This window comes from Eulemur rufifrons, chromosome 1 (assembly GCF_041146395.1).
Source record: "Eulemur rufifrons isolate Redbay chromosome 1, OSU_ERuf_1, whole genome shotgun sequence".
In the NCBI taxonomy this organism is placed as follows: domain Eukaryota; kingdom Metazoa; phylum Chordata; class Mammalia; order Primates; family Lemuridae; genus Eulemur; species Eulemur rufifrons.
The window spans coordinates 31,030,590-31,054,416 of record NC_090983.1 but is presented as its reverse complement, the minus strand read 5'-3'; the positions used below and the strand labels follow the sequence as shown (position 1 = coordinate 31,054,416).

The following is a 23,827-nucleotide window of genomic DNA, read 5'->3' as shown; positions in this document are numbered from 1 at the left end:
CCTGAAGATACCAAGGACTCATGGATTTTTCTTTATTCTGAATGTTGTAATAATCTTTTTCATGTTCAAATTATCCTGAAATTGGCTAGCAGGAGTCCCTGCAATCTGGCTCTTGTGTCTTTTGATATAACCCCATTAGTTTTTGAGGGAATCCTTGCTGTATGTCATAACAAATATTCCTGAAAATCCTTCAGATTTGTTTATACTTGCTCACTAATCAATTAGTTCTCTACTCTGAGTTCAGGGCAACCACAAAATAAGCTGCTAGAAAGTGAGGAGGACTCCTAATAAGCAGAAAGCAAGAGAGAAGCACCCGCATAATCTGTGTATAAATGCTCCCCAAATCTTTGGCTGACCCCTAAAAGACACATGCATAGAGTAAACTGTAAGTAGCCCAGCCAAGGATAAATGAACTAAACTGAAATTTGTGCTGCCAACTAAGAGACTTTGCAGTTTGAATCACATCTTAAAACATTTCATAAACATAATAAAACATGTTTAACTTGATTTAGCCATTCCACAATGTATACATAATTCAAAACATCACGCTGTACATGATAAATATATACAATTCTTATTTGTAAATTAAAATAAATAATATATAAATAAAATTAAGTAACAAAAGACCCTAAACTTAGTCTTTTAGGTTGTATCATTAACTTTCTAGAAAATAAATTTTAAAAACATTATGCTGTTATAAACCAACTCTTTTTTTCTGTGAAAGCCAGAGTGAGATTTTGTTTCCTAAGCACATGAGTTTAAAGGCCGATAATAAACAAAAAAAGTCCATCAGGTATACAACAAACTGGACAACCCACTAGACAACATGGTACACCAAGGTGAAAAAAAATGATTTTGATACATACCTGAATTACTTCATAAAGATGTATCTGAACACTCCCTAACAAGAGAGGACATTTTTTTATATTGTCATAGTGCATTAGTTCCAAGTAAATATTATTCCGCTCATCATCATGACGTCTGGGAACCTCAATATCAAAAAATATATATGAAAAGAAACATTAAATTTTCAGTCTATATTTCCAATATAATTTCTGAATAAATACATTATAAACTATATTATTTGCATACCTAATGATTCATTTTTGTATGTCATTAGCTTTGTAACTTTTTGGCTTCAACAAAAATCAAGATCTTGTTTATGTCTAACATCAATTATAGTCTTTTTGAAACATCCATTACCTACATTCTTTTTTTATTTAATAACTCTACATAAAAGTTCACCCTCAACACTCTACTGAAACTACATTACCAAAAGTAATCCAATACCCAATATGAAATCCAAATAATCCAGGTAATCAAATGCAGGTTATCTAAATATCCAATATTAAAGGATATCTAAAATCCTCTTCAGTCTCTGTTCTTTAACATTTTGGTAAAATGTATACCATTGCCAGAACTTGACACTCTCAACCCTGCACCATACCATTATTATGTAACCTTTAAAATTTATTCATTCTTTTGCTAATTAGAAAAAAATCCCAAACTTTCTCACTCCTAAGATTCTAGGTGTCCTTTTATGGTGTCTCTTCCCATGGTTGAGATGAGAGTCTGTCTGAGACTTCTTAAAGGTATATTTGTAACTGTCTTCCCCTGAGAAATGAGAAAAAGGTAATGTAAGCCCTTTGTCCTAGTATGATAGTTAAGAGGACAGGCCCAGTTTTTCAGTAATTTGGCATCTAGGTTATTAGAACCAGTCTGTCCACTAGAAAACTACAAATGCTGAATAAAATATTAAAAATATTTTCTTAATGGTATAAGAGGGTTGATAAAACAGTAACAAGTAATCATATAAATCTCCAAGTATTGGCAGACTCTCAGAGAGATAAAGTAGATCCTGAAGTTGCATTTGCCCTGAGGGCACTTCCCAATCAAGTGACCTGAAACTGTAGTTTTTGAGATTTTTGAAAGGCACAGAAGACATAGGACATTTAACAGAGGATCCTTGCCCAAACCTCCTCCCACAAACCTAAGAACCCAAAGCACTATGGCTTCAGTGAATGGAGAAACCTTTCTCCCATTCCACCTATATGACAGCTGCAAAGAAAGTTGCACTGCTGAGCAGAACTGGGGAAGGGGAGCTGGTTAATAAACTGTAAACAAAAACCCGTTCAGTGAAATCGAAGCCTACATTGACATCCACTAGAGGGTATAAAAACTTTCAAGCCAGACTCCTAAAATGATTTGAATGGTCAACTTCATATTATGTATATTTTGCCACAACATACATAAACAAACAAATTTTAAAAAAACTTTCAAGTAGAATTCAGTTTAAAGTGTTCCCAAACTGGTAGTGGTCTCAGGTGCCTTTAAAGCAAACACAAATTTTCCTCGGAGCTGCTATTTTCATCCTAGACCTCAGAGAAGTTCCACAAATAATTTTCTAAGGAAAATGAGAAGATAACAGCCAAAATTAACTAAGTCAGAAAGGAAACAAGGCATCATGAATGAGAGTCAGCAGAAACAGACCCACAAAAACTTCAAATATTAAAATTTTAAAAAGCTATGCTTACTATGTTAAAAGGAATACAAAATAAGCTAAAAATACACTCCTGGCATAGGACACTATAAAAAATGATTTAGCAAATCTTAACAAAGAACCAAACAGAACTTTCAGAAATGAAAACTAAAATAATTGAATAAAAATACCCCATGGACTCAACCACAGATTAGATGCAGCTTAAGAAAATGAATGAACTAGAATAAAGATCAGAGAAATTATTTATGATGCAAGGCAGAGAGACAAAGGGATAGGAAAATTTTTTTTAAAAGGTTAAAAGTCATGGAAGATAGTATAAGAATATCTAACCTATATTAATCAGAATTCCAGGACAGAAAATAATCATGAAAATGAAGCAGAGAGGCAGTATTTGAAGAAATAATAGCTAAGGATTTTCCAGAACAGATGAACATCAATAATCCAGTTTAAGCAATAAATCTCAACACAATAAATAGAAACCCAAATACAAACACATCAGAGTGAATTAGAAAAAAGAAAAAAAAATACAAAACACACAGACACACATACACACACAGAAAAAGATTCATTATTTTCAATGGTGACTGACTGACAAGTGATTTCTCTTCAACAAATACAGAAACAAGGAGATAGTGGGATGATACTTCAGAAAATAACTGTAAACTTATAATCTATACTCAATAAAAATACCATTCAAGAATGAGAATAAAATAAAGACATTTTCAGGCAAACAAAAACTAAATATGTCACCAATTGACTCTCATAGGAAGAAATTTTAAACAGTTTAGACAGAAGGTAAGTGATCTAAGTAGGATGATCTGAGCTGTAAAGAAGGTTAAAGTGGCAAATATGCAGGTAAACGAAACAAATATACAATAAATTAAATAAATACAAGTTATAGTTCAGATGATTAAAAAATATAGAAAACATAAGACAACAATGACACATTCGTTGAGGGTGATAAATAGAATTAAAGTTTCTACGAGCCTTACTTTGCCCAGGAGGATAAAGGTATTGTTAAACATTGGATTTGATACGCATACATTGTATAATTTCTATGATAACCATTTAAAACAAGAAGGGAGAAAAACAGAATGAAATTGTAAAATATAGTTGACCCTTGAACAACATGTGTTTGAACCATGTGGGTCCACTTATATGCAGATTTTTTTCAACAGAAGTTACAGAAAAAGTGCCTATATCTCCTACCTCACCTTCAACCTTCTCTACCACTTCTGCCTCTGCCACCCCTGAGACAACAAGACCAACCTCTTCTCTTTCTCCTCCTCAGCCTACTCAACATGAAGACAAGGATGAAGACCTTGATGATGATCCACTTCCACCTAATGAATAGTAAATATATTTTCTCTTCCTTATGATTTCCTTAATAACATTTTCTTTTCTCTGGTTTATTTTATTATAAAAATATAGTATATAATACATATAACATACAAAATATGTGTTAATTAACTGTTTAAGTTGTCAACAAGGTTCCAATCAACAGTAGGCTATTAGTAGTTAAGTTTTGGAGGAGTCAAAAGTTATAGGTAGATTTTCAATTGTGTAGGGGGTCAATGCTCCAACTCCTGAGTTGTTCAAGTGTGAACTGCACTCAATCCCGAAGAAAATGAAATGAAGAAAAAAGAAGAAAAATCCATATCTCAATTGGGAAAAATAGAAAGTTAAACTCAAATCTATTATAATGACATTAAATAGACTAAATGGCATAGTTAAGATGGATTGTCACATTGGATTTAAAAATCCAATTATGTTATTTATAAAAGATAGATCTAAAACATAATGTAATTTATATTTTTAAATATAATATTCTATTTCATGTATATTTTCACATTTTTGGCACAGAGTTCTATATGGTATTCTCTTAGTTTTGTAGCTGCCTCCGTATTTATACCTATATTCAAGTTTTGCACAATTTTCTTGATGAGACTTACCCGAATCGTGTCTACTGTATTAGTTTTATCAATAACTACCTCTTGTAATCTTACATTTCTTTAACACTTCCACTGTTGTAAATAAATCATTTCTTTTTATTAATTTCTTCCTCCTGCTTTCCTAAGGTTTTACTGTCGTTTTCATAATTTTCAAATTTAATGCTAATTTAGTTTCCACTTTCTTTTCCCTCCATCCTTCTCTCTGGGCTCCTCCCTCTCTCTCTCCTTTCTTCCTTCCTAATACATTTTTGTTTTATTTTTAGTAGTTGCTCTATGGACTATAATATGGATCCTTAACATATGGCAATATATCTTAAATTAAAATTAAACCACCATGTACACTAGTATAATTCTATTTACACCTCCTCATCCTTTGTGCTATTCTTGCCATATATTTCACTCCTACATCTGATATAAATCCTACCATTTATTTTCGTTATTTTGTTTTAAACACTCAATGGTCTTTTGGAGAAAATATTTTAAATAGTCTTGTCTTTTTAGGCACAGATTTACCATTTCCAGTGTTCTTACTTCCTATGCATCTGAACTTCTATCTGGCATAACTTCTCTCAAATCTGAAGCTTTCTTTGAGATTTATTATAATGCAGGTCTTCTTGGTACAAATTCTCACAGCTTTTGTCTTTCACCATCTTCTTTTTTAATTTTTATTTCAGCATATTACGGGGGTACAAATGTTTAGGTTACATATATTGCCTTTGCCCCACCCAAGTCACAGCTTCAAGCGTGTCCATCTCCCAGATGGTGCGCACCACACCCATTAGGTGTGTATATTCCCATCCCCTCTTCCAGGCTCCCACCTGCCCAACACCCGATGAATGTTACTACTATATGTGCACATATGTGTCAATCAGTTAATACCAATCTGATGATTTCAGCATCTTCTTGATGAATATTTTCACTAGATACAGAAATCTAGGCTGACATTTTTCCTCCTAGCACTTCAAAGATGGCATTCCCTTATCTTCTGACCTCTGTTGTTTCTGATGGAAAGGCAGCTGATATTCTTATTGTTGTTCACATGAATGTAATGTGTTTTTTCCCTCTGGCTGCCTTTAAGATTTTCTCATTATCTTTGGTTTTCAGCAGTTTAAATGGAATGTACTTAGGTGTAATCATTTCTATAATTATCTGCTAGAGGGTCACTTTCTCGAATCTATGGACTGATACCTTTCATCAATTTGGGAAAGTTTGGCCATTAGTCCTTTAATTATTTCCTCTTCTCTTCTTCTGTAAATTGTGTGATAGTGTCCCACTGGTTTATTCCATTTCTTAAATCTTTTTCTCTCTGAGCTTCAATTTGAATAATTCCAATTGACCGGTCTTTCAGTTCACAGATCCTTTCTCCTACTCTGTCCAGAATACTTTTAAGTGCTTCAAATGAATTCATTTCAAATATTGTATTTTTTAGATCTAGAATTTTTACTTGGTTCTTTTCAGAGTTATCAATTCTCCTTAACATTCCCATTCTGATACCTATTTCACCCACCTTTTCCACTTTGACACATTTATAATAGTTATTTTAAAGTTCTTGTCTGCTAATTTGAACACCTGGGTCATCTGTGGGTTTACCTCTATTGACTGTTTTTATTTCCCCATAAAGAGTAATTTTTTATTGTATGATGGACATTATAATGATAGATACTCTGGATTTTTATATCTTGCTCTAAAAAGTATTGAGTTCTTTTCTGGAAGGCAATTAATTACTGGCAGATCATGTTGGTCCTGTGGAGGCTTGGTTTGAGGATGGGTCTATTTCAGTTTTTGTCCTTGGTCCTGGGATTTAACCCTTAACCTTAGAACATGGATGGTCCTTATTCCTAACTCTTGGCCTTTCTGGGATCTCACCTGAATATTGGGAATGTTCATTGAGGTCGCTTCACTTTAGCTGAGTCAGACCCCTAAGGATTCTGAAATCTCTATTCAGTTTTCAACCCTCCAGCATCTCTTCTCTATAGTTTCTTCTAGAGGCTTGCCTTGTACACATACAACTTAGGATTCAGCCAAGAACCTGAGTGGGATACCCATACAGATTTTTTGGGCTCTTTATCTGCTGTTCCCTCTTCACTAGCACCTTGCTCCACAGACTCCAGCACCCCTAAATTGTCATCTCTGTTTCCTCTTCTCAGCCTCTGCTTCTTCCACCCAGCAAGACTGCCATTTTCTGCTTGGGTTTCACTTCCCTGTACCAGAAACACTGCCAGACAGAAAGTTATAATAAATGTGAAGCTCACCCCCTGTACTTCCCTTCTCTTAAGAATTGTAGCCCTCGACTTTCCATTGTCCAATGCTGGAAAATAGTTCCTTTGTATATTTTTCTCAGTTTCATAGCTGTTCAGAGCAGGAGAATAAATCCAATACCAGCTATTGCAGTATGGCCAGAACCAGAAATCCACTACTATTCATTCTCCAATCTGAGTTTTAAACATTACTTAATCAACAGTTTTTTGGAACAATTAAACTAAGTTAAATCCACTTACTATTCCTTTTTAGTTGTTGGTCTGTATGGATTTTTATATTTTTAACCTAGATCTATGTTGTAAGTTTTGGCAAATTAATGTCCTAAAGTGTATACAATATAATTTTACTGTATCTTAATTATAGAGCACATAGTTTAAAAAGTCTAACAGTACTACAATGGTTAAACAAAGGAACAATTTCTCCCCTCCCACCTACATTAATCGTGTTTTTAAAAAAACTTTGTGTATTTTATGACGTTTTGATATGTTAAAAAGCTCTCTACGATTTCCCCTCCCAGGGCTAGACAATTCCTAGAGAAGCAAAGGCTCAGCAAGAAGCACATCTTTTATATGAAAACCAACCAATCTCAAGTCTATAGCTCCAACCACCTCCATATTTAACTCTCACACACCAAGTCTGTATTTTCCCTTCCCTAAATTATCCCAGCGCCAGGTATTAGAAAACTAGAGACCACCTCTGTAGCCAAAAGCCCTTGGAATTATTCAAATTAGCTAATCCTAAACTGTTTGCCTTGCCTTGTTTTCCCCACAGAAACCCCAAAAATGCTCTGGCCTAGACTCTCCCCTCCCTCCTGCCTGCTGACCATCCTGATACTTCTCCCATGGCCCTTGGCATCGTGTCATGTAACAAATGGAAGTAATAAATTCTTTTTTCAATGGCAGCAGCTTCTCTACTTTGTCACTCAGTCATACCTCTATAAATTAAATCTTGGGTATAATTTTAGAATATCACCCTACCCACTCCCTAATTTCCACTCCTCAGAAGCCACCTTTTCAAACTTTTTAATGGATTTCTCTGGGTTTTGCCTTCACGTTTCAAAGTAACATGCTTATATTATTATTTATTGATTTTTTGGTTTTAAATATTATTGACTGCTTATTGTAGAAGAAAAATATTAGCTCTCAATAGCTCTCACCCTATCCACAAAAATTTCATATTTCTTTTCTCTCCATTCCTCTAATATATAACATGCCCCTTTGTTAGATGAATACTTACTATTTACATTATTTTTACGTGTAACTGCCATCCAGACTTTAACAATATAGTTACAATGATGGCCGGGCGCGGTGGCTCACGCCTGTAATCCTAGCACTCTGGGAGGCCGAGGCGGGTGGATTGCTCAAGGTCAGGAGTTCGAGACCAGCCTGAGCGAGACCCCGTCTCTACTAAAAATGGAAAGACATTATATGGACAACTAAAAATCTATATAGAAAAAATTAGCCGGGCATAGTGGCACATGCCTGTAGTCCCAGCTACTCGGGAGGCTGAGGCAGTAGGATCACTTAAGCCGAGGAGTCTGAGGTTGCTGTGAGCTAAGCTGACGCCACGGCACTCACTCTAGCCTGGGCAACAAAGTGAGACTCTGTCTCAACAAAAAAAAAAAAAAAAAAAAAAAAACAATATAGTTACAATGATTATATTTTCTTTCCTATATCATTTAAAATTTTTCCTGGAATTAACATGTATCTTGCTTTTTTATGTTTCTTTGTTTGCTTGTGCAATTTTCTATGTAATTATTACTAAGTAATTCCCAAATTTTCTGAGTCGATTAAAACTCTCTTCTCAATATGCTCAAATTAATAGTGCCTATTTAAATAAATATAGGGAAAAAATTGATTATGCTAATGAAGATAAGTATAGTTTCAAGTTTTATTTAAATTTATTTAAATTATTTAAATATCCCCAAAATTCTTGAGAACTTGCCAATGAAGCTTAGGGAAATTATTCGCAAAGTAAAAGAAACAGTACAGATCTCCTCCAGCAAAACTATGCCTTGTTTTTTGTTGCTGTTTTTTAAACCTATGCTCAAAAAACTACATTTACTTCTTTTTTTTTTTTTTTTTTTTGAGACAGAGTCTCGCTCTGTTGCCCAGGCTAGGTGCCGTGGCATCAACCTAGCTCACAGCAACCTCAAACACCTGGGCTCAAGCGATCCTACTGCCTCAGCCTTCTGAGTAGCTGGGACTACAGGCATGCGCCACTATGCCCAGCTAATTTTTTCTATATATATTTTTAGTTGGCCAGATAATTTCTTTCTATTTTTAGTAGAGACGGGGGTCTCACTCTTGCTCAGGCTGGTCTCGAACTCCCGACCTTGAGCGATTCTCCTGCCTCAGCCTCCCAGAGTGTTAGGATTACAGGCGTGAGCCACTGCGCCCGGCAAAAAAACTACATTTAATACTCAACACTTGGTGGGCACAGTGACCAGCCAAAGCAAGAGTGAGACCCTGTCTCTACTAAAAAAAGAATGTTAATCCATGCAAAAATAATTAGAGAAAGTCTATGTAAGGGAGAATAGAAGGAAAGGGGTAGGAGATGAAAAAAATAGGGTGGAAAATGGTAGATGGGAAGGAAAGAGTAAGACAGAAAAATACATGCATAATAAACACACAAAACTACAGACAGTAACATCTCAGGGAAGAAGTCCACCAAGATTACACATTTTGCAGTAAACTATTTAAAAAAAAAAAAACCCACTACAGCCCATGGTATCAAAATAGAATACTGTAAAATACCCATTTTTAAAAAAGATATTAATATAATTAGGGTAAATATTTGGAACTATAAAGAGACAATCTAATATATAGAAGAGATATTAGCATTACCTGTACAGAAAAATACTTCACTTCATCAAACTTAATTGCAATGTTCTTTTTATTGTTTGTGGATAGCAAGCTACAAATTTTTGTACTTTTCACAACTTTGTTTATTGAAATGCGAATGAATAAATCCATGTAATGTCGTAAATTGACTGAAAATAGAATCATATTTAGGAAATAAGTTCTGTTGTAATTGAACAATAACACATAATAAAAATGAATCCATTAAACAATTCAGACCAAAACTTAAGAATCAATCAAGTACATTAAGCAATAGATAAAAGTCTTTTAAAATAGTATTTTTGCCCATCACTAGTAGACACAATATGAGTAGGAAAAGAAAGTTGATTCTGCCTTAGATCACTTGTCATAGTTTTATCCTCACATTTCCATCATAATTCCTTTGCAAATTTTTCTATATATTAATTTCAAGGTGACTTCAACTATATTTGCAAAATATAGTTGAAATTTTTTTCTAAGTATAATTATGTAGAAATTCAAAAAATTAAAAAAATATGTCACTTGAGAATGATTTATTTTTAATTTTAAGACAAGAGCAAAGTGTTCTACTCTCTAATTCTCTTCAGTATATACTTCATTTATACTATATTGGTCTGTGTTGTGGGTTAAAATAATTTCGTTTTCATGATTTAACTAATTATCTTCAAAAATCTCTTTAGGATTCTTTTAAAATTTTTTTTTTTTTTTTTTTTTTTTTTTTTTTTTTTTTTTTTTTTTTTTTTGAGACAGAGTCTCACTCTGTTGCCCAGGCTAGAGTGAGTGCCGTGGCTTCAGCCTAGCTCACAGCAACCTCAAACTCCTGAGCTCAAGCGATCCTCCTGTCTCAGCCTCCCTAGTAGCTGGGACTACAGGCATGTGCCACCATGCCCGGCTAATTTTTTCTATATATATTTTTAGCTGTCCATATAATTTCTTTCTATTTTTAGTAGAGATGGGGTCTCGCTCTTGCTCAGGCTGGTCTCGAACTCCTGAGCTCAAACGATCCGCCCACCTCGGCCTCCCAGAGTGCTAGGATTACAGGCATGAGCCACCACGCCCGGCCTAAAAATTTTTTTATATAAGAAAGAAACACCAAATCTCCATAATGAGGTTGGTTTTATACCATGATAAATCTAAAAATAAGCATTCAGCTTCATTAAAGGCATCAATATAAAATATTAATAAATCCTTTAAAAATGTTTAAGGGAAGCACAATTATTACTTACAAATAAATTAGCAATATTATACAAGAAGACATATATTTTTTCTTTTTAACATATATGGTGATTGAGGTGGATTACAGATGGCCGAAAATCTTTTGTTACTCCCACATCAAAAAGCGAAGTTTATTTCCCTTGCCCTTTAATCTGGACTGGCCCCGCAATTCCTTTAACCAATAAAACGTGATGGAACATGACTAGGATGGGCACAAAATTTAAGGGGATATCAAAAGCTTGAGTAATCAAGATAAATTATATACATATATATTACTGTAATATATTTTTTAATCAAAATTAGTGCAGGAAAAAGAAAGATAATGGGACTACATGGAAAGAGAGAAAGGTCCAACTACTTCAGCATCCCAGCTAGGTCTAGTCTTTCATGAATCCTCACTAAAACACGAGACATGTAAATGGACCATTTCAGATATTCCAACCCTTTGAATTGCCAGACGACAGCAGCCCAAGCTGTTACACTGTGAAGCAGAAGTGCCACCTACTGAAGGCACAGGTAGTGATTGGTAATAAAATGATTAATGATTTTTTTTTTTTTTTTTTTTTTTTGAGACAGAGTCTCACTCTGTTGCCCGGGCTAGAGTGAGTGCCGTGGCTTCAGCCTAGCTCACAGCAACCTCAAACTCCTGGGCTCAAGCAATCCTCTTGCCTCAGCCTCCCGAGTAGCTGGGACTACAGGCATGCACCACCATGCCCGGCTAATTTTTTGTATATATATATTTTAGTTGTCCATATAATTTCTTTCTATTTTTAGTAGAGACGGGGTCTCACTCTTGCTCAGGCTGGTCTCGAACTCCTGACCTCGAGCGATCCACCCGCCTCGGCCTCCCAGAGTGCTAGGATTACAGGCGTGAGCCACCGCGCCCGGCCTAAAATGATTAATGATTTAAGCCACTAAGTTTTGGAGTGGTTTGTAATGCAGTAATGGATAACTGAAACAGTGAGATACTATGATTCTTAAATGGAAAGAAAGGATACTCCTAGTCGTAAATTGTCTGCAATTCCTTATATGGATAGCCAGGCAGCCAACCTACAACAATCAAAACAAAACATAGACGGTGAATGTGCATTTTTGAAAAGTTAACTTTTCTTCCACTTTATACTGAACTCTATTTTTAAAAAACAATATTTCACGAGAAATATTGTTTCTCATTAGAAATATCTAATTAATAGAAAACATCAGAAAGCAGAAATACAGAATAAAAATGGGCAGGGTGTGTTCAAAGTAAACCCAAAATGAACAAGAACACAAAGCAAAAGAATAATTCATTATTAACTTAAATCTGATCATCACTCTTTCAATCATTTTTATTTTATATTAGGTAAGAACTGATAAAATACAGCATCCTGATGTAAAAATAAGAAACATGCTTTGTTTCAGACAAGCTCTTTTATCTAGTATCCTAAAACCACTTCATTCATTAAACAATCATTCATTGGCTGTAACATGCCAGGGGCTATAAAATATCCTCCCTTGTATAAAGTTTTTCTAAATGTTAGAGAAAGGTGTATCTTGTGCTTTACCATAAAATCAAATACAAAATGAATGCAGGAAGAATTGAATTCTAAGATGAGTGTTAGCCAAATACATTTAGCCATGTTTAGTCTTAAAAAACAGGTAAAAACAGCAGAAACATTATATTAAATATTGCATATAATAGGAGGTAGAGAAGAGGGACAAGAGAAATTCTTATTTCATACCCAATGACTGTTCTAATAGTGTTGAGAAAATAAAGATAACTGTAAATGAATGCCATGATATTTGACAGTTCTATAATAAATACACATAGATCCTCATGTCTTATTCTATACTTTGAAGCACCAAAAATAGAATAACACATTTTTCTGGTTCTCAACCCAGATATTAAGTCCTACCTCTGTGTGTGTGTGTGTGTGTGTGTGTGTGTGTGTCTATCTGTATGTCTGTATGAGTGATAAGAGTATGCCTTTGTTTCTGGGAGGTTGTTTGGACAGGGGAGGCATGCAGGATCAACTTTAGCACAATTCAGCAATAAATTACCTGAAGAGCTCAGTAAAATTACTGACTCCTAGGCCCCTCAGAGACTCTTGAGTTAGGAGATTTTAAGTGGGGCCCAAAATCAATGTTTTTAAAAAGCATCCCAAGTGATTCTGATGTAATTAGATTTGGGAATCCTTAGTATAGAAAATAGTATTAATATTTCTGTGAATAAGGATGTTTTCTATAATTTCAGTGATTATTACAATGTTTTTCTGACTCATAAAAATAAAAAACTCGTAAACACATATCAGAGAGGACTTTCTGCACATACTTCTGATTACCAAATAATAAACATTAATTATTCTTCATATCAAATAATAAATAATTTGTACATGTTTCTTGAGGGTTAATCAGACATACCACATCTCCAAATGGTACTAAAGTTGGTTTCTCAGGTGCTGTTGCCACTTCTTCACTATCAGACCCTTTAAGAGTTTTTCTCAGCATCTATAATGTAAATAAATTAAGACTTAAGAAGGAAAAGAAGAATATAACTAGGTAAAAGATTAGTTCAACTCAACAATTATTTTATGAGTATCTGGTAAGTACCAGGTACTCTAGGTAGTGGGATATTAATATGATTGAGAAACTCATCCATATCCTCAATAAATTAGCAGAGAAATAAAAATATGCATAATTAAATATAAAATAATTAAGGGTATCATGAAAGAGGAGACAAGTCCATAGTAGTATGAACAATTAGTTGTTCAGTTTGTTAAGAGATTGAACAAATAGTAGGATATCTTGAAAAGTTGTTAAGGAGAGAGTTCCAATTGGCCCTAGTATAGGAGACACCTTGAATCTGAATGTCTACTCAAATATAACAAGGAGTACAAATAAAACCACACAAGACACATGCCTCCAGAATTACTAGGAGAGAGAGTGTCACAAACTTCATATTTCCTGTAAGTAGAGAAATAAAATACAAATTCCAACAGAGCTCTCACTGGAACTTCTATAATGATTACAAACTTATGGGGACAGAGAACAGGGAAGAGAAATCTTAAGAAACTGCAAATGAGTAGAGAGGAGTGGTGAACTTGAAGCACAGACAAAATCATGCTGAGAAAAAAAAATTCAACACTAAGTGTAAAATTCTGAGCACAGGTCTAGAACTTGGTAGTTCATAACAATGGCTATAGATAAGGGATAGAGAAGGACTGGAAGTAGATTCCTCAGATGAGCACTGCTGCTGGCAGGAAGGAGACAGAGAAGAGGTATCCCTTGTATACATGGCAGTGAAGAGAAAGAAGGATGTAAGAGGGGAAAATTAAGGATACCAGACAAACAAAATAGAACTACAGGCCATGCTCACCCTTTCCCCTCACCTCCTATTAATTACAACTTCATCCATTTAAGAAATTGCATTTCAATACACTGAAAGAAGAGGGTACAGTTAAACCAAGCTCAAGAAATGACTAGGAGTAAGGAAAATCAGACCAACTCCTGTAAGAGCTATCATAAAAAAAAATGGGGGGAAATTTTCAGCTGATAAAAATTCTCCCCCCAAATAATCACAGAACAAAAATAACTTATAAGATAAAATTTCAAACTGAATTAAATATCTTCAAATAAGCATTTGGAGATTTTTTTTAAAAACCTACAATCACAAATTCAACAATTAAAACAAAGATCAACCAGAAAGAAGAAAGAAAAAATGAAATGAGTGTTATCAACTCAAGGAAAGAAATTTTTAAAAAAGACAAATCATCTCAGCATTAAGGAATAAATTGCAAGGTACCCAAAGTAGCATTAATCAAAATGAAAACTTGATAAGGGGCATTGGAAAAGGCAAGAAACCAATGAAAAGAATGAAAATCAGATACAGACAGAAGTATAGAGTCAGAGAAAAGTAGTTGAACTGGGAGGTAGGACAAACAAGAAATCCTTGAAGCAGAAAAACAAAACAATGGGAAAGAACTAATACTTAAAATTATAATCCAATAAAATTTATACTCAATAAGAGAAAAATCTACATATGGGTAGGACCTACTATGTGTCTGGGAAAATTATCAACTCCAAGACATGTCCTGGCAAAATTATTAGGCTTTATAAAAACATTTTTCCTCCAGGCAAAATAAATATACCAAAGAAACTGAACAGAGAGTCTAGACACAGACCCACACATTTATAGACACTTCATCTGTAACAAAGTTGGCACTGTAGAATAGTGAGGAAAAGACACTCTCAGCTGGGATACCTGGAAATATCTGTCCAGAAAAGAATGAGAGAGAGAGAAGAAGAAAATGAAGAAGGGTGGGCAGAGATGGGGAGAGAAAGTGAGGGAAGGGAGAAAACCTGACCCGTACCTCACACCATATACAAAAAGAAATCAGTTACAGGCGAACTGTGAATCTCAACGTTAAAGGCAAAACAATAAAACAATTAGAAAATAATACAGGAGAATATTTTCATGACTTCAGGTAGAAGATTTCTAACAAAGAACCACAAAGAAAAAGTTCAATATATCTAGCTACATTAAAGTTCATAACTTCTGTTCATCAAAAGACACCATTTGAAAAGTGAAAATATAAGCCACTGAGTGGATGAAGATATTTGCAACATGTGTAGTGTAACTGACAAAGGGCCTATATCTAGATATATACTAATATGTTATACAAATTTATTTACTAATACAGATTTATACTGTTATACCAAGTATTACAGTGAGTGGTCCCGAGGACAAATAGAGCAGCACACAGAGAGTCGGAGAATCAAGGTTGATTCACCAGTGGGCTCAGAGGGGTCTCACCACCAAATTCTGAGCCCCTCTACCCAATTTTTTCCACTTTTCTTAAGTTGGGGTGGTCCGAGGGGTGGGGTTTTGGGTGACTAATGCCAGCCAGGTAATAGGTTAGTTGATATGACAGGTAATAGGTTAGTATTATGCTGATGCACCAGGTAATACATTTACTGTTATGCTGATGTGCCAGGTAATAGATTAGTTGATGGGTCAGGTGATAGGTTAGTATTATGCTGATGTGGGTCTTCCATGAGGGCTGGGGGTCTCAAGGGGCTACTGTGCCAAGCAATACATGGGGGTTTTCCTTATCAATACAAATCAGTAAGAAAAAGGTAGACAACCCAATAGAAAAATGGGAAACAGACTCAGATAAATACTTCACAAAAGAGTTTATATAATGGCTAATAAATGTTTGGAAGGAGCTCATCCTCATTAGTCATCAGTGAAATGAAACTTAATGCCACAAAGAGATACCACTACACATCCCTCAGATGGCTAAAAATAAAGACTGACAATACCAAATGACAATAATGTGGAGTAACTAGAGCTTTAATATTCTGCCAATGGAAATATAAATTAGTATATCCTCTTTGAAAAACTGCTTGGTATTATTACTTAAGCATAACATATATATAATTATAACCCAGGAATTCCATTCCTACATATATTCCCAACAGAATGCATGCATATGTATACCAAAAGACATGTAAAATAATGCTCATAGTGGCATTATTCATCATAGCCAAGAACTAGAAACAACCCAAATATCCATTAATAATATGATAAATAAATATGACATATTCATACAATGGCATATCACAGAACAAGGAAAATGAAAGAACACACCCACACACAACAACATAGATGAATCTCACAGATCAAATATTAAACAAAAAATATACATTTGTAAATGCACATGAGAAATTCTGAAAAATATATCATATGCTAGTTCATAAAACCAGTATCAATAAATTTTAAAGAAGTGAAATCATATAAAAATGTTCTTTCATTTCAACAAAATAAATTAACAAACAAGAAAACAGGGAAATTTGGAAAATACACAAATCTTAGAAATTATAAATACATTTCTAAATAACCATGGGTCAAAAAATGAAAAATCAATGGAAACCAGAAAGTATTTTGAGCTGAATACAAATGAAAACACCACAAAAATTTATAGGGTTCAGTTACAGTAGTGCTTACAAGAAACTTTACAGCATTAAACGCCTATATTAAAAAAGAAAAATCTCAAATCAATAACTGAAGATTCTACCTTAAGGCACTAGAAAATGAAGAGCACGTTAAACTCAAAGTAAGCAAGAGGAAGGAAATAAAGATAAGAGCACAAATGACTGAAATTTTTTTTTTAAAAAAAAGGAAAAATCAATGAAACTAAAGTTTGGTTCTTTGAAAAAATCAACAAAATTCACAAATCTTTAGCTAGAGTGCTGAAGAAAAAAGAGAGAAGACACAAATTACCAATATCAAGAATGAAAAAGAGATACCACTATTGACCTTACAAAAATTAAAAGGCGTATAGGGAATACTATTATATTACTTCCTGTGGCTGCTATAAAAATTACCACAAACTTGGTGGATTAAACAACAAAAATGTATTCTTTCACAATTATAGAGGCCAGAATTCTAAAATCAGTGTCACTGTGCCACAATCAGTCAGCAGGGCCATCATCTCCCCAGAGGATTTAGGGGAAAAATCTATTCTTATCTCTTCCAGCTTCTGGTGGCTGCCAATATTCCTCGGTTTATGGCTGTATCACTACAATCTCTGTCTCTGTGATCACATTGCCTTTTCCTTTTCTGAGTGTGTCCTTCTGAGTGTATCCAAATCACACTTTAACTTTCTCTTATAAGGACACTTGTGATTTTATTTAGGGCCCACTCAGATAATCTGGGATAATCTCCTCATCTCAAAATCCTAAATTTCAGCACATCTGCAAAGTGTATTTGCCATATAAGGTAACTACTACAACTATAAACAATTTTATACTAACAGATTTGACACTGTAATCAAATAGAAAAATTCCTAGAAAGACATAAATGACTAAAACTGACTCAAGCAGAAAAAGAAAATGACCTATAACAAGAAATTTAATTAGCAATTAAAAATGTTTCCACAAAGAAAAACCCAGACCCAGATTGTTTCACTGGTGAATTCCATCAAGCATTTAAAAAAGAAATAATAGGGAAGTGACATTAGCAAGATGTCAAGATATCAACATTATTCCTCCTGCAAAAAAACCATTAGCTATCCATAAAAAAAAAAATAGCTTTGGGAGGACTTAAGAGTCCAATTAAAAACCTACATCAAAATAGTGGAGCAAAAAAGGAGATTAACCACACAGAAAGGATCCCTGGGGACACCAGTTTAGTATGAAACCCAATAGATTTCATACACCTATTGGCCATTTATATGTCTTCTTTTGAGAAATGTCTATTCATGTCCTTTGCCCACTTTTTATTTTTTTAATTAATTATTTATTTATTTATTTTGAGATAGAGTCTTGCTCTGTTGCCTGAGCTAGAATACCATGCCATTAACCTAGCTCACAGCAACCTCAAACTCCTGGGCTCAAGCGATTCTCCTGCTTCAGCCTCCCCAGTAGCTGGGACTACAGGCATGTGCCACCATGCCGGGCTAATTTTTTCTATATATATTTTTAGTTGTCCAGCTAAGTTCTTTCTATTTTTTTTTAGTAGAGATGGGGTCTCACTCTTGCTCAGGCTGGTCTCGAACTCCTGAGCTCAAACGATCCTCCCACCTCAGCCTCCCAGAGTGCTAGGATTACACGCGTGAGCCACCAGGCCTGGCCGACACTTCTTGTTTTATGTTTATTGTGAAGGTACATTCTCAGTCTTTCAAATGCATGTTTTGGCTTATACTTATCTTTCAAATATTTTTGTAGAGCAATTTTTGTGAAACTATGGATAAGTCAAAAATTCGTGTTATTTTCAAATATGAGTTCCATCATGGAACCAATACAGCACAGACAGTTTGAAATATCAACAAAGTGTTTGGGAAGGATGGGCTAATGAATACACAGTATGTGGATTATTTGAGAAGTTCTGTTATGGTGATTTTAATCTTGAAAATGAGCCATGTGAATAACCTGAAACCAAGGTGGATAATGATGAGCTGAAAGCTGTAGTGGAAATGAATCCATCTCGACCTATGTGTGAATTAGCAGCAAGGTTTGACATTACTATTCCAACAATATTGGACCATTTGAAACAGATGAGCAAGGTAAAGAAGCTGGATACATGGGTCCCACATGACTTAAATGAGCATCAGAAGAGAAATCATCTTGAAGCTTGCCATTCTTTGCTGTCACGACATAAAGGCAAACCACTTCTACACCGTACTATTAAGTGTGATGAAAAATGGATTCTTTTTGACAATCACAGGCGTTCAGCACAATGGTTGGATAAAGATGAGGTGCCAAAACACAGTCTAAAACTGAATACTCATCAAAAAAAGCTAATGGTGTCTGTTTGGTGGTACAGCACTGTATTATCCACTACAGCTTCATGAAACCTGGTCAACCGATTACCACAGATGTCTACTGCAACCAGCTGGATGGAATGAAGAGCATGCTTGTGATTAAGCAGCCAAGATTGGTCAATAGAGACAGGCCAATCCTCTTGCAAGGCAATGTTCAATCACATGTCACACAAACAGCGCTGCTCAAACTACAAAGGCTGGACTTGGAAACTCTCTGTCATCCACCATATTCATCAGACCTTGTACCAAGTGACTACTACTTCTCCCAGGCTTTGGACCACTTCTTGCAAGGACAACTATTCCATTCTCAACAAGCTGTGGAAAACACCTTTTGAGATTTTATCACCACTCACTCTCCAGGCTTCTTCACTGTTGGCATAAACAAGCTACTGTTAAGATGACAAAACTATGTCAATAGTTTAGGCGCATACTTTAATTAAATGTACTGATCTTGTTTGAGATATAATAAACTACACTTGATTCAAAATTGGACATTTCATATTTAATGACCTAAATAAAAATAATTATTGTTACAATAATTTGTTTATGGATACACAATATAAAAGGATATAAATAGTGACATCAAAAACATAAAATGGTGGGAATAATAAAAGGGTAGAATTTTTGTATGTAATTAAAATTAAATTGTTATGAGCTTATAACAGATTGTTATAAGATGTTTTATGTAAGGTATGAAGTATAACCACAAAGCAAAAACCTGCAGTAGATATACAAAAAATAAAATGAAAGTAATCAAAACATACCATTACAGAAAACCATCAAATCACAAAGGAAGACAGCAAGATAAGAAGAAAAAAATAAAATAACTAAAAAACAGAGAATAATTGACAAATAGCTATAGTAAGTCCTTACATATCAATATTACTTTAAATGTTAATGGATTAAATTCTCAACTCAAAAAACATAAAAGTGGTTAAATGGAATTAAAAATAAACAAAAAGACAAGATCAAAATATATGCTACCTGTAAGAAACTCACTTCAGCTTTAAAGACACACATAGGCTTATAGTCCATGAAAATGGAAACCAAAAAAGAACAGGAGTAGCCACACTTAATATCAGACAAAACAGACTTTAAGTCAAAACTATAAAATGACAAAGAAGGTCATTATATAATGATAAAGGTTGATTCATCAAGAGGGTATAATAACTGTTAATATATATGCACCCAGTATATCAGAGTACCTAAATATACAAAGCAAGTATTAATAGATCTCGAGGGAGAAATAGCAATACAATAATAGTGGCAGACTTCAATACTCCACTTTCAGCAATGAATAGATCATCCAGACAGAAAATCAATGAGGAAACATTGGACTTGAACTACACTTTAGACCAATGGACCTAATATCCAGACATTTTATCTAACAGTGGAAGAGTATATATTCTTCTCAAGCACTAATAGAACATTCTCAAGGATAGATCACATATTAGGTTACAAACAAGTCTTAACAAATTTAAAAAGACTAAAATTATACCAAGTATCTTTTCTGACCACCTTGGTATGAAATTAGACATCAATAACAGAAAGAAATTTGGGAAATTCACAAATATGTGGAAATGAAACAACAGTCTTCTGAGCAACCAATGCATCAAAGAAGATATCAAAAGAGAAATCAAAAATTATTTTGAGACAAACAAAATGGAAACACAACATACCTAAACTTACAGGATGCTGCAAAAGCAGTTCTAAGAAGGTTATATCAATAAATGCCTACATCAGAAGAAAGATCTCAAATAAATAACCTAACTTTATACCTCGAATAACTAGATAAAAAAGGGAACAAAGTAAGCCCAAAGTTAGCAGAAGGAAAGAAACAATATAGATTAGAGCAGAAACAAACAAAATAAAGAATAGAAAAATAATTTTAAAAATCAATGAAACTAAGAATTGCATACCAAAAAGCACTATAAGCAGTCAAAAGACATTGTTGAATTGTGAGAAAATATTTATGACATATATCACACATGAAGTCTAATATCTCTATAATTAAAGAACTTTTAAAAAATTGAGGAGGGAAAGAACAAAAATCAGATCAAAAAAATGACTTGCACCAATTCACACACACACAAAAATTTTTTAAGGGCCTCAAGCATACAAAAAGATATATTATAGCTTATCTCATGACACTCTCCCTTTCATTCACTACGTTCCTTAAACATTCCAAACTTTATTCCTCTGAAAAAACTTCACACTTGTTTATTCCCTCTTAATGCTCTCCCCCTGCAACTCCTTAAGCCATTAGCCCCTTCTCATTCTTCAGATTTTCCCTTAAAAGTCATCTCCTCAGGGAGGCCTTCTCTGATCCCCTATTCAAAGTATTATCTGTCCCTCCACCACAATCAAGTGCATTTTTTATTTGCTTTGGAACACAACATAACCTGTTGTCTCTCCATAACTCCAATTTGAATGTTAGCTTCCTAAGGGAAGGTGCTCTGCCTGTCTTGAGCACTGTTGGATCCTAGTGTCTGGCACAAAATTTGCCATATATTTCAAAGAATAGGGCTAATAAAAAAAAGTAATGAGAGGTTAGGATGTAGAATACTAGACTTCAGGATTTGAGAGGTGAAACTGTAAGAGTGAAGAGAAGACAAGGTCCAAGAAGTAGAATTGCAGGTAGCTGTTAAAAGGAATTAAGGAGATTCAAAGAACTGATATTACAAAGCCTGGGGGTAGATTATCCACATTTTCACTAAAGTCATAAACCACAATATTTCTAGCTAATCCTTCCACTTCTCTTAGTAACTTACATTCAATAAACCTTTTTAAAAAAATTTCTTTGAGACCTCTAATCACTTATCTCTCCTTTTCTTTTACCCAATTCATCCAACTCTGCTGACTCTACTTGATTTCTTCTCCCTCCTATACCCTCAATCTACAATCCCCACATCAATGTCTCCTTTTCCCCCGTCTGTAGTGATTCTCAAACATGAATCTGTCTAAGAATAACCTAAAATAGTTTAAACTTTGAGCACATTCCTGGGGCCCCACCTTTCTGATTCAGTAGGTCTAAGGGGGAGGTCCAGGAATCTGCATTTTAACAAGTAACTCCCCCCTCCCCCAGAAGATCTGGATACAGGTGATCCAAGAACTAAAGGAAACACTAGTCTGAAGCTAATTCCATTAAAAATACCTTGCCTACATGGTAGCTTTTGTCATTAGAGATTTTCCCAATCAGTGGATAATAAAGAGACAGCTACTTTTAGGTGGGGAGATTTTTCTTACATTGAAAAGGGATCCTCATAATTTCCAAAAAAAAAAAAATTGGAAATCACCACTCTGAGAATAAAATCCAAATTCCTTAAGAGGACACACAAGAAAAACATTCTATGGCCTAGATTTCTAAGCATATCTCTCTTACACAACCTTTGTGATTTTTCCTATTATCCTATAGCTAACACTTAATATGCTATCACTTTATCATAACAATACTTCAAGAGTATTCTAAATTTTTGGAATTAGGAGGATAGCTTAGAAATCAAGTAATTCAACTTCTTAATTTTACAAAGAAGGACATCATCTTCTTGCATACCATTTGTTTCCTGATAAATACTTTTATCTGTCCTATTTCTTAATAACTGAAGACCAACAGAGGATGTAAAATTTCCTAATATCCTCTAACAATTTGGAAACAGTGAGTATCAATTTGATTCCCCTTTGCCATTTAGGTCTCCATGCTCTAGTGAAACCACTAAATACAGTGGTAAACTCAAGAGTTTCAGGAAGCCAATAATTCTCTTTGCAGACATGATGCAGATTTGCTTCTGCGGGTTTAATCTGTGCGAACCTCAGGAATAAAAACAAGGGTAACTAAAGTTTCTGGAGTTTAGCCCTTTAGCCATATAAATGAAATCCCAATGATGATGATGACCGCAGTTAACTTTTATTGACTCTTTACTTTGTTCTTTGTACTGTGCTAAGCACTTTATATCATTATCTCCTTCAGTTATCCTTCAAGTGAGGTAGGTAGTAACTGCTGTCTTCATTTAACAGTTAATAAAACGAGGCTCTCAAGTGTTAAATAAATGCCCAAGGTCCCAGAAGTAAAGTCTGCCTCAGCTATTAGCACCTTCCAATTCAGGGCAGGTCTCCCTCAATCTGCATGCACTGACCCCCTTAATCCCTTCCCCACCGTCCAGGGTCGGGTAGGGGGCCTCCGCTGCGGCCAGGCCCTCCCCGACTCACGTTCAGCAGCCGTTTTCCGGGGCCCTCTTGGCCTTTGTCCTTGGGCGTCTTGCCACGGTCCTGGGTTGTACGGATGGAAGAAACTTCTGACCTTTTTAAATTCACGTTGTCTGTGTTGCCATAGGGACTTCTCTCAAGTACAGGTACGGTGTACAGGGCACGGACCCGCCCGCCGCGGCTCTCAGTTCTGTTGGCAGGCCTACTTGTTTCTTGGGGCGGCTCCATCCTTCCATCCTCCGGGCCTGTTAGCGCCTAACCGACGGCCCCCCCCTACTGCTACTGCGCAGGCGCAACCCTGAGGCCGCCTTTCCCGCGCCTTCGCGCGTGACCAGTTCAGGCCTCGCCCCTGCGCGGGGGCACGAAAGGGTACTGGCTTTGGGGACGTGCGAATTTAGCGACCCTGGAGGGTGTGCTGCAAGCGCTTGCTAGGCACTGCAGTCTCCTGTAGGAGGTCAGAGCACGCTGGTGGAGGGCAAGGCTCCTCAGCAAGGTGATTAAACAACTTAAGCCCTCTTCTCCCTGCACCCGGTTCTTTTTAGGAGATTTACAGTT

General features: G+C 35.2%; 1 protein-coding gene across 1 annotated transcript in view; it reads right to left on the bottom strand.

Annotated features, from left to right (window-relative positions):
• C2CD6 (C2 calcium dependent domain containing 6) overlaps positions 1-23,500 on the bottom strand; it is a 130,660-nt gene extending 107,160 nt beyond the window's left edge. The window contains exons 1-5 of the mRNA XM_069474219.1: positions 23,276-23,500; positions 13,167-13,253; positions 11,765-11,816; positions 9,558-9,703; positions 867-989 (exon numbers count right to left, since the gene is read on the bottom strand). Of these exons, the coding sequence (XP_069330320.1) occupies positions 867-989; positions 9,558-9,703; positions 11,765-11,816; positions 13,167-13,253; positions 23,276-23,500 (633 nt within the window). The remainder of the gene's footprint in view (positions 1-866; positions 990-9,557; positions 9,704-11,764; positions 11,817-13,166; positions 13,254-23,275) is intronic.
• Between the last annotated feature and the right edge of the window lie 327 nt (positions 23,501-23,827).